The sequence below is a fragment of the Rasamsonia byssochlamydoides genome, assembly GCF_041956645.1.
Source record: "Rasamsonia byssochlamydoides strain NRRL 3658 unplaced genomic scaffold VTN77scaffold_35, whole genome shotgun sequence".
Taxonomy (NCBI): Eukaryota; Fungi; Ascomycota; class Eurotiomycetes; order Eurotiales; family Trichocomaceae; genus Rasamsonia; species Rasamsonia byssochlamydoides.
In genome coordinates this window covers 102,163-113,123 of record NW_027192418.1, presented here as the reverse complement: position 1 = coordinate 113,123, position 10,961 = coordinate 102,163, and the positions used below count along the sequence as shown (strand labels likewise).

At 49.1% G+C, this 10,961-nt stretch overlaps 3 protein-coding genes across 3 annotated transcripts; 1 reads left to right on the top strand and 2 right to left on the bottom strand.

Moving 5' to 3' along the window:
* Positions 1-10: 10 nt before the first annotated feature.
* On the bottom strand, positions 11-748 carry VTN77DRAFT_4930 (uncharacterized protein; the record flags this gene model as incomplete). Its single annotated transcript, XM_069421044.1, has 3 exons — positions 11-77; positions 230-391; positions 453-748. 3 exons carry the CDS (start codon positions 746-748, stop codon positions 11-13), a joined length of 525 nt encoding a protein of 174 aa, XP_069277305.1.
* Positions 749-1,345: 597 nt separating this feature from the next.
* Positions 1,346-6,794, top strand: VTN77DRAFT_4929 (uncharacterized protein; the record flags this gene model as incomplete). The annotated part of the gene is made up of 15 exons (XM_069421042.1): positions 1,346-1,564; positions 1,636-2,173; positions 2,229-2,455; positions 2,526-2,805; positions 2,882-3,115; positions 3,169-3,983; positions 4,042-4,204; positions 4,261-4,611; positions 4,686-4,809; positions 4,867-4,938; positions 4,997-5,112; positions 5,226-5,844; positions 5,909-5,989; positions 6,049-6,423; positions 6,488-6,794. The coding sequence occupies 15 exons, from the start codon at positions 1,346-1,348 to the stop codon at positions 6,792-6,794; spliced, it is 4,521 nt and encodes a 1,506-aa protein (XP_069277304.1).
* A 1,919-nt stretch (positions 6,795-8,713) lies between these two features.
* VTN77DRAFT_4928 (uncharacterized protein) lies at positions 8,714-9,465 on the bottom strand (the record flags this gene model as incomplete). The annotated part of the gene is made up of 2 exons (XM_069421041.1): positions 8,714-9,207; positions 9,261-9,465. 2 exons carry the CDS (start codon positions 9,463-9,465, stop codon positions 8,714-8,716), a joined length of 699 nt encoding a protein of 232 aa, XP_069277303.1.
* Between the last annotated feature and the right edge of the window lie 1,496 nt (positions 9,466-10,961).

The following is a 10,961-nucleotide window of genomic DNA, read 5'->3' as shown; positions in this document are numbered from 1 at the left end:
GCGGTAAATATCAGGTCTGCAGATCGCCCCATGCGCGGAGGGAATGGCGTTGATGCTCCACAGGGTCTCTCGGGAGTCTAGATCTCATCAGTATTATCAACCCTGGACTTCCATCTCCCCCAAGAAAACTCCGTAGAGAAACTGCCTACGTAGTTCTCCGGCAGAGCCTGAGGTTGAACCTGTCATTATTATCCCGGTCGGGGGATAATAGTGAGGTGTAAATGCAAACCTGCCAGACAGGGCATTGACACGAGACCTCAGGCCCAAGGACCGCTCCGGTGGTGAAGAAATGCCGCATTCGGAGCCACGCAGATCAATATCTGCGGTGTAACCATCCTCCGGAGCATCGGATGGCGAGGCAAAACTTCCCGACAGCGCCTCTGCAGCCGTTCTAGAAGGATGGCCGGGGGAATCGCCAGGTTCGGTATTGCGAAATTAAGGAAGTCGGTGACCTGATAGGCGTTCGGCGGGGAGGCTGCAAAAAGCAAGGAGCGGATCTTATATTGCTTTTGCTGCGATGCGAAACGAGGCGATGTGAGGATGCCGTGTTGTCGCCGCTAAGCCCGAGCGAGCTTGGCGTGACAGGCCGGCGATCGCTTCCTATCGAGTCGTCTCCGCACCAGAGCTCGGACTGATTGAAATCGCTGGATTGGAAGGGAGAAGATCTGATGCAGAGATCTGCTCGGCTCATTGGGCCCCTGGAGCCATCATGGCCCTCCGGAGGCGCCGATCTTCCGCGTCGAGCCATGCCGAGGCACACTAGCGATGACTCTGGATCTTTGGATGCATCCAGTCACTGACTGTGCTGGCAGCGACGCTAATCGTTCTTCCATCGCATGACATCCATAATGATGCCCTCGACGCCAACCATGGCAAAAGAAGACGCAGGGAGTCTGACTCGCTATTGAGAGCGTCGCAGAAAGCAAGAAAGCAAGGATCTCGTCCTGACTCCAGACACGAGGTGTGACCAGCAAGCTCCACACTTCGGCTGGCAGCCAAAATTAGAACGGTCCCTGTACCTGCACCAAACCTCCATCCAGTACAGGACAATGTGGCGCCTGGATTTGGAGGCCTCGGGCTTCGATCGACATCCGATGTCCAGTTCGACTGATGCTCGCTTGTTCGGTGAATTCAGCCCTGCAGAACCTGCCCCTCGCGGACCAATTCATCTCCGGGAAGGGCTGACGGCACTAGGAGCGTCCTGGATGGCAACACGAGGATTCTGTGACGGGCAGGTGTAAAAGGAGGGACCCGTTCCCGGCTGCCGTGTATACCACCCACCGGACGACGCAGCGACCCTCATGTTCCTATCCTGTTGCTCAACCGATCCAGACGGGCAGGCACAATGGCATCGTACAGCCCATCTTGTACGGAGATAGATAACACATTTCGTCTGTACGCGCTCTCCTGTCGGGGTGGCTTTGATTTTACTCTGCTGTTTGAAGAAACCATCCTCACGGTCCTCCCGCTGGCCCTCTGGGTGCTCTTTGTCCCGTTTCGGATCTCCTATCTCTTCAGGAGGCCCAGAAAAGTCGTGCACAGCGTGTTACTGCCTCTGAAAATTGTATGTCTTCTCCCTTCACATGGCTTGATGCCATGGCTCGTGTCTATACTCACGATTTCTTTTCCCTATAGGCAACCTATGCAGGACTTGGTGCCACCCAACTGGCCCTTCTGACGCTATGGACTCTGCCATCAGCGGCGAGGACACGGGCTTCGATTCCGGTACAAGCAGTGTCCGTTGCGGCCACTCTGGCTTTCTGCCTGCTTTCGTACTATGAGCATACCCGTGCCGTGCGGCCTTCTTTCTTGCTAGACATCTACCTCTTCGTCACCCTTCTCTTTGATATTGCCCGTTCGAGGACGTTGTGGTTGCGCGAGATAGATGACTACAACGAGACCATTGCCATTGTCTTTACAGTGGCCGTAGGCTTGAAGGCCTTAGCCCTGTTGCTCGAATCGGGGGAGAAGCGATGGATCCTTCGTTCAGAGTACAAGGCCTATCCGCCGGAAGCCACAGCGAGTATATTCACAAGGAGTTTCTTCGCGTGGTTAAACCCACTCTTCGCAAGAGGCTTCTCGAAACTGCTCTCCGTGGACGACCTCTTCCAGCTCGACAAGCAGCTCTTGTCCGAACGAGTCCACGCCAGAATGGAAGCAGAATGGGCCAAAGGTATGCCGATACTCACTTAACGACAGTTGTTGAAGGATCACTGACCCATGATTAGTGACGCATAAGGGAACTTATTCATTGTTCTTTGTTGCGCTGAAGACGTTGAAGTGGCCCCTTCTAGCCGTTATTCCCCCTCGAGCCTGTCTCATCGCGTTGAATTTCTGCCAGCCTCTCCTGATAAACAGAGCTGTCTACCTTTCCGTTGATGATGTGACAACCTGGACAACACAGGTGGGGTACGGGCTGATCGGTGCTTATATCATTATCTACGTGGGCGCAGCGGTAGGTGGCAGAATGACTGACCCCCTTTGACTCTCTCGGACATGGCTGATAAGCGCCGCTCATTTATTAGATTTCAATGGGCCAATACCAACATCAAACATACCGAGCCATTACCATGGTTCGAGGAGGACTTGTTTCCATGCTCACCAGGAAGACAACCGACCTGAGTGTGCGTGATATTGACCCGGCCGCCTCCCTGACACTCATGAGCGCCGATATTGAGCAAATTGTTCAAGGCTGGCAAACGATGCATGAGATTTGGGCCAACTTAATCGAAGTAGCCGTGGCTATCGTCCTCCTCGAGGGACAGCTCGGCGTCGCCTGCGTTGTCCCGATCGCTGTGTCACTTGGTTAGTGGTCCATTTTCTTTGTCTCAAAGACCAGGAAACTTGGTTGAGCTCAAATTCTTACCTGTCCAACTTATAGCTTCGCTCGTTGGGTCGATCATCGTACTAGGGTTTGTGGTCTCCCGCCAGTCGCTATGGCTGGAAGCCATCGAGAGGCGCATCTCTTCGACGACCGCCATGCTTGGCTCCATGAAAGGCATCAAAATGACAGGCTTGAAAGACATACTGTTAAAGAGCATTCACGGTCTTCGGATTGAGGAGTTGACTATCTCCAAGAGATTCAGGCGCATTTTAATATGGAACATGGCTTTCGGTGCGTGTCCGCTATTCTACGTCACAGGTCAATCACACTAACCCATTGTTTAGCATATCTGACGCAGATCTTTGCCCCGATCATCACATTTGCGGCTTTCGTGACCATTTCCCACCACAGGGGTGACGACGTGGCCCTCAACACTGCGCGGGTATATACTTCTCTGTCAATTTTTGCGCTGTTGACTGAGCCACTAGCGTCGCTGGTCATGTCTCTGTCGGCCTTCATGGGATCTATCGGCTGCTTCAATCGTATCCAGACGTTTCTCGATAAAGATGTTCTCGTCGATAACAGGGCTATGTCTTTGTTGGGAGGTTCAGAAGAATCGCTTCTGCAGACGGAGAAAAGCGAGAAAAGCGAGATGGCCCAGAATCTGTCCGAAAAATCCAGCATCGCAACGAACGAAGCTGAAATGCTGAAGCAATCGGCAAGGTCGCTGAAGAAGTCGAACGGGTCGGGTGATGCGATTACGGTCTACCGTGGTGAATTTGGATGGGATCGTGAAAAAACACCCTTGTTGAAATCCATCACTATGTCAGTACCGGAAAGCAGATTGACCATGATCGTGGGTCCTGTCGGCTGCGGTAAATCCACCTTGCTGAAGGCAATACTTGGTGAAGTGCCCTGCATGGGTGGCACGGTACACATGTCGTCCGATCGCGTCGCATTCTGCGATCAGACTCCATGGCACATGAATGAAACCATCCGGAATAGTATAATCACCACTAGCGAGTTTGATGAGCAGTGGTACGCTACTGTCATTCATGCATGTGCCTTGGAGGAAGATCTGCGTCAGCTCCCTCGCGGAGATCAGACAGTGATTGGGAGCAAAGGTGTCGCACTCAGTACGGGGCAGAGTCAACGAGTGGTGAGTTTCGGGTTGATGAAGATTGAGTTGCTATTCAGAGGCTAATTCATAAATCAAGGCATTGGCTAGGGCCGTCTACGCTAAGAGGGAGATTGTCATTCTCGATGATCCGTTTAGTGGACTGGACACATCGACCGAGAATCATATATTTCACAGCTTGATCGGCAAATCAGGCATCTGGCGTCGTATGAACGCAACAGTACTCGTTGCATCCTCATCTGGTAAGCTCTCCAAGCTGACCGGAGTATTCTTTCCCACACTAACAATTCTATTACAGCCAAACGACTCCCTTACGCCGATCACATTGTCGTGCTGAATAAAGAAGGCAGGATCGCAGAACAAGGGAATTTCCACGTCCTTTCTGCGACTGGGGGCTATGTGTCTAGCTTCAACTTGCCGCGCCCGGATTGGGATTACAGCGTAGAGGAATCCACGTCAAGGAGGGTGCCCGAGCCCTCTGTTGAAAATCAGAAGATTATTCAGACGAACGAGGATCTCGAGGCAGAGGCGAACAGACAGACTGGCGATTTTTCGATCTACCGCTATTACATGGGGTCCGTCGGGTGGTTCTCTATCATAATTTTTGTGGTGTGCATCTCGTCGTTTATTTTTTGCATTTCTTTCCCGAGTGAGTATTCCAATGTTCCCATTCATGATCCTGCTGGGCAGGCAGGGTACGCCGATGCTAATGGAGGCTGAAAGGCATCTGGCTGAAATGGTGGGCTGCATCCAACGTACAAGAGCCATACCTAGAAACACCCTACTATCTCGGCATATATGTGATGCTAGGCGGGCTTGCACTTATTTCGCTGGTCATCAGCTGCTGGTCAGTATAACATAACAACACTTGCAGAAGATGCAAAGGCTGATCTGGTGATGCTAGGCAATTGATCATCACCATGGTACCAAAGTCCGGAGAGAGATTTCACTTGGCGCTACTCAATACCGTGCTCAGGTAAATTTACACACGGTGTGAACTTTTCAGCTGTCTCTGGAGTCTAATTCTATCACAGTGCCCCGACTTCTTTCTTTTCCACAACAGATATTGGCGTAACCCTCAACAGGTTTAGCCAGGATCTCCAACTGATCGATATGGATCTTCCAGTCGCTGCGCTTAATACCTTTGCCAGTGAGTTGCCCTGTCTGTCTACACTGTGTAGACTATTCTGGTTTCGGATCTATCAACGCGTAGCAAATTTGTTGCCTGGGAGTCACGGATGCTAAGGAATGGTTTGCCATCAGCTTTGGTGCTTTGCATTGCACAAACGACCCTCATTGGCGTCGCATCACCGTACACAGCTATCTCATTCCCATTCGTGATCATTGCGCTCTACTTCATTCAGAAGTTCTATCTCCGGACTTCCCGCCAACTCCGTTTCATGGACCTCGAGGCCAAAGCCCCGCTCTACTCTCAGTTTACGGAATGCCTCAGTGGTCTCGTGACGATCCGGGCGTTTGGATGGCAGAAGGCCATGGAGGAGAAGAGTCGCAAGCTGCTTGACCGGTCTCAGCGACCTTTTTACCTTCTCTTTGCTGTCCAGCGCTGGTTGACGCTCGTTCTGGACCTGGTGGTCGCTGCTATCGCGACCATCCTGATCATTCTCGTGGTCGAGTTACGCGGGACCATCAGTGCAGGATACGTGGGCGTGGCCCTGCTGAACATCATCCAATTCAGTCAGAGCATCAAGATGCTGATCACGTTTTGGACGAATCTTGAAACCCATATTGGGGCGATTGCGCGCGTCAAGGTGTTCGATGAGACCGTCAAATCCGAAGATCTGCCTTCGGAGAATAACCATGTTCCGCCATCCTGGCCATCGCAAGGGGCAATTGAGTTTAAGTCTGTCTCAGCCGGATACAGGTACGTGCAGACACTACTGAGCTGGCGCAAGAGAAGAATGGCTGACGTTTATTCCTTCAATCAGGGCTTCCGAACCCGTTCTGCAAGATATCACGCTGTCAATTAAAAGTGGTGAGAAGATTGGAATTTGTGGGCGGACAGGAAGGTAAGCTCCATCCTCATCGGCGTTCTTCTGGCTTGATTCTCACTCTGATTCTATTCTAGTGGCAAGAGCTCTTTGATCCTCACCATCTTCCGCATGATCGAGCTTTCGTCCGGATCCATTACCATTGACGGTGTGGATCTATCGACCATTCCCCGGCAAGAGATCCGATCACGAATCACGGGGGTCGCGCAAGACCCGTTCCTGATCAAGGGCAGTGTACGAATGAATGCGGATCCTGGTAGCACCTGTACGGACGAGGCTATCCTCGATGCGCTGAAGAGCGTGCAGTTGATGCCCCTTGTCGAAGAGAAGGGCGGTTTGGACACCGACATTGAAGAACTGCATCTCTCGCACGGGCAGAAACAGCTCTTCTGTCTTGCCCGTGCGATGCTCCGTCCGAGTACGATCCTCATCCTTGACGAAGCCACCAGCAAGTAAGCTGCCCCTACATTCCATCATTTTTTATTGTCAAATCTGACCAATCACTCCATCAAACAGCGTCGATAGCAAAACAGACGAGATCATGCAGCGCGTGATCCGCGAGAAATTCTCCAACCACACCGTGCTCGCCGTCGCGCACAAGCTCGACACCATCCTCGACTTTGACAAGGTCGCCATGCTGGACGGCGGCAAGCTGATCGAGTTCGACGACCCTTACACGCTGCTCTCGACCGACTCGGCCTTCAACAAGCTATACACGCACACGATTGCCGAGGAGGAGTCTGAGGAGGCGAGCCGGATGGATCAGGTGGAGATTATGTCTGTGTCGCTGCGGGTGTCGGGTTCGTCGGAGAAGCTGAGCTGAGCACGTAAAGAACAAAATGCTTGCTTTCTTTTTTTTTTCTTCCTTTCTTTCTTTCGTGATGACCCCCGTTTAGGTTTATTTCCTTCAACCTTTAACTCTTGACTCTTGATTCTTTCTCAGAATGCCTGCTTCTTTTTCCTTTCCTTTCTTTTCTTTTCTTCTCTTCTCTTCTCCTTCTGCCGCTTACTCAACAAAAGCAAGACCAAACGTCGAAAAAAGACGGGGCATATTCTCTACTTCCTTCTAGTCATCGACTTCATGACCATAGTTTTGATGATTATCTATCTATCTATCTATATATTTATTATTTATTTTGTTTGTGATTATCATTTGTCCTCCCTGGGCTCCAAAAATTGAATTGACATGGACAAAAAGGGAGCAGAGCAAAAGGTGGTCACAAAAAAAAGGAAAGGGGGCAATTGCTTAGCATGGATATAAAAACAATCTCCATTTATCTATCTGTCTACATACAGGTATTCATATTTAGTATCGCAACTTTCACTCGCACTCTCTATCATAATATAATATCATAACACCATTAATAATTCGTCTCGGCTCCTTGGTCTTCTTTACAAAGACTATATATAAGTCCAGTACGTATATACATACCTCCGCAAAAGTATCCGTCCACCAGAGGCCCATCCATCTATCCAATTTCCCTATAAAACTGTCATAATAAAATGTCCCTCAGGTCCGTAGGTCCGTAAGAGTCTGTGAGAACCCTCGATCATCTTCCTTCCTTGATCTAAAAATTGTTATTATCAGATTAGGTTACTTTTGGCACTGTTAGTATGTGTCTATTTCGGATGCCTTGGTGCATAGAGTGTCGCATGGCTGGCGTATGTAATATTTTGGAATGGATCTGATTTTCCTCAGAAAAATAAATAATTACGTATAAATTCTATTATTATAATGATGATTAAAATGTAATCCTATAAAAGAAAAGAAGATAGAAGCTAATTAGCTATTATTAATTTTTGGAGCTTAAACTCAGTCTGTTTTTCTTTCCCATCTTCTTTCTCATCTTCTTGATCTTTTCGTAGTAATCGTCGTTGTTTCTTCTCTTCATGTCATTCTACATAGGAGTTCTAGTCGACTAGTCGAATTTCAATTGTTTTATCTGTCTTTGTCGACAGGAACATACATATATACTGTAGTAGAAGGATAACTCTATCCTAAAATTCAAATATATATATATTAATAGAAACAAATTTATTTTTATTTATTAATTTATCTTTTATGAAATCTTAATTAATTTATATTTCCGTCGAAAATAATCCTCAAAATCAAATTTACTATTTAATATGCCATCTTGGGATGAACATTTTATTATGATTATATGCAGATGATCTATCTCGAAAATATATATCTTTATTTTATATACATATATATATATATACATATATTTTCCCGAGAAAAGCCTCTCTTGAATTAAAATATGCCGGTTTTTGCAAATTGGCTGGGCTGGTGGCGGATACTTCTGCGTTGGTATTGTTGTATTGGCAAGAACTTTTCTACGATATCGTCACATGCGATTTGATTTAATTCCACCCTCATTTTTCTCATTTTTTTGTAAACCACGACAGTGCAATCCTCAGTTATAACTGTCAAAGCGTCATCAAATTAATTCACCAACTCATGTACTGTAACTGGTACTGTACATCCTGTACATACATAAACATTACATGTACCAATGGGGAAAAAGAATAAAACCAGTGCGATCACGGCATGCCATCTCATCTTGTTTGGTGTTCACATCTGGACTGGACTGGCTATAGATGGATGCATTAACTAATGAAAATAAAGAAAGGGGGAAAGAAAAAGGGGGGATACGAAGGGGAAAACAAAATGGTACAGATCGAAGAAGAGGAAAACAGAAAAAAAAAAGATTTTTCGATCTGGTGGCGCCGCGGCACTCTTCACATCAAGGCCATCGCACCCAGGACCAGACCCATCAAAACGCCTGGCACATTCAGAGACATGGCCGGGCTGCCGTTGAGTTTGGGCACGCTCGTAGTCGTGCTCGCCGACGTGGAGGTAGGAGCGGACGAAGTGGTGGTGGTGCTGGTGGTGGTGGTGGTGGAAGAAGACGCCGACGAACTCAAGGTCGAGCTGGAGGCGGGAGTCGACGACACAGCAGACGAAGAAGCAGTCGAGGAAGGAGAGGTCGTCGTGATCAGGGTGGTCGACGCAGCCGAGCTGCTGGCAGCAGTTGTAGAGGCGGCGGCGGACGTAGCGGTGGAAGAAGCACCAGTCACGGAGGCGGTGGCCGCGGCGCCAGCGACAGTGAAGCGCGGCAGGAAGTTGGCGTCGCTGGGGTCGGCATCGTCGATGATGCGGATGGTGAAGTCGGGCTCGCTGACTAAGTTGGATGGCGGAGTCCAGGTGAAGGAGCCCGAGTTAGGAATGTTGCCTGCAGCGGTCAGCACTCTGCGCAGTTGCTGCTTGCGACGAATTCACACTCACTCGCAATGGTGATTCCCTGATCAGGGGTGGTGACGGCTCCCCACTGCAGCTGCAACGAAACAGTGCCCGAGGTGGTCGGGGTCCATTCGAGGGTGGTGGGCTTGCCAACGGTGAAGGTATACCCGCCGTTGGGGATGAGGAAAGGGTTGTCCGCAGCAGCAGCGAGGGCCGCGAGGGCGCTGAGAGTGAGGAAGACAACACGCATGGTGGTGGTTGATTGCTTCAAAAAAGAATTAATTAAGATGAACGATGTAACCCCTGAAGAAGAGGGCAAAGAGAGTCACGAAGCGAAAAATAGATAATAGATAACGATTGTGGGAAAAGAGTGGAAACCGCGGAGGGTGTCGAATCGATCGATCGAAGATCTTGATCTCGCACAACACGGGTTGAGGAGACAAGACAAGAACCAAGAAGAGCGAAATAATGATTAAAAGGCGAAGAGAGGAGGCGAGAACAGAGGCTACGGGGCTGGGTCGGCAGCCTAGGCTCTATCAGGCGAGCAACGCAGCTTGCGTGGTGTACGAACTAGATAGGCTGACTACTAGCCTGCTAGGTTGGAGGGAAATGACGAGCAACCAACGGGGGGCTGTTCTCCAAATGGGCACAATGCCTTATTAGGCTGGGATGGATCATGCTAGACTTCGCCCGTGGAGGCGCGGAGAGGGGTCCGTCGGCCTAGTGCGCCAGGAACGAGCAAAGCGTGGTGAACAGCCTGCTGAAAGAAGCATCGCGTCGCTCCTTAGCGTGCTAATAGCCAGGATAGCCGGGTAAATTACGATACTCTAAGAGGTAATAATAGACCAAGATCGCGCAGATGTTGGGTAGTTGGCTAATTTAATTTAATTAGAGCTGCCAGTAGCCTGATAGAGCTAAGTTTGATAATTTAGGCTTTTAGCACAGGAAATCTATACGGAGTAACGAAAACCCCTCCAGGTCACATGATGATGGCAAGCACCACAAGCACCAAAAGGAGAAGAAAACGAAGAGGTAACCGTGGGAGCTCCTTGCTTCCTGGTCGAGAATACTGGGAAATGACAGCCTAGGGGAAAAATAGCAGTCCACATAAAATGCCGTGAAGAGACACGCTGATTGGTGGCCCGAGGAAAAGATCGATCTGATCCACGGATCACCGTCCTTATTATTCGGCTCAGGGACAAAAGAAAAAAAAATAGTGGCCAACAACAACCAAGATTTAATAATAATAGGAGAGACAGCAGGCAGACAGCAAATTCTATCACTCGAGTCAGTCGAGTCAGTCGAGTCAATCTGCTGATATCACCAAGTACGGAGTACCTAGGTGCCTACCTACCTACCTAGGTAGGTACCTAGGTAATTAGTCTTGAAACACCGGTATACAACGAAATCACCTCACCTCTCTCCTCTTCTACAAGAGAGCATAAGACTGGTGCCTGACTAATAAGTTCATACGTACTAATATCTTATGTTATGCCGTGGACTTCCCAATCAATTTTGAATTTTGAATTCCAGGGTGATTCGTGATCACGTGATGTCAAACAGTCACGAGTCGAGCAATAAATATTGTGGTTTAGGAAGTTCACATATTACATTGGAATAATATATCCGAAACAATATGATATAGCACCAGGCAAGGGGCAAGGGTCAAGGGGCAACATGCAAGGAGAAGAACCCATGTCGATGTCTGTCTGTCTGTCTGTCTGTCTGTCTGTCTGCGTCTGGCAT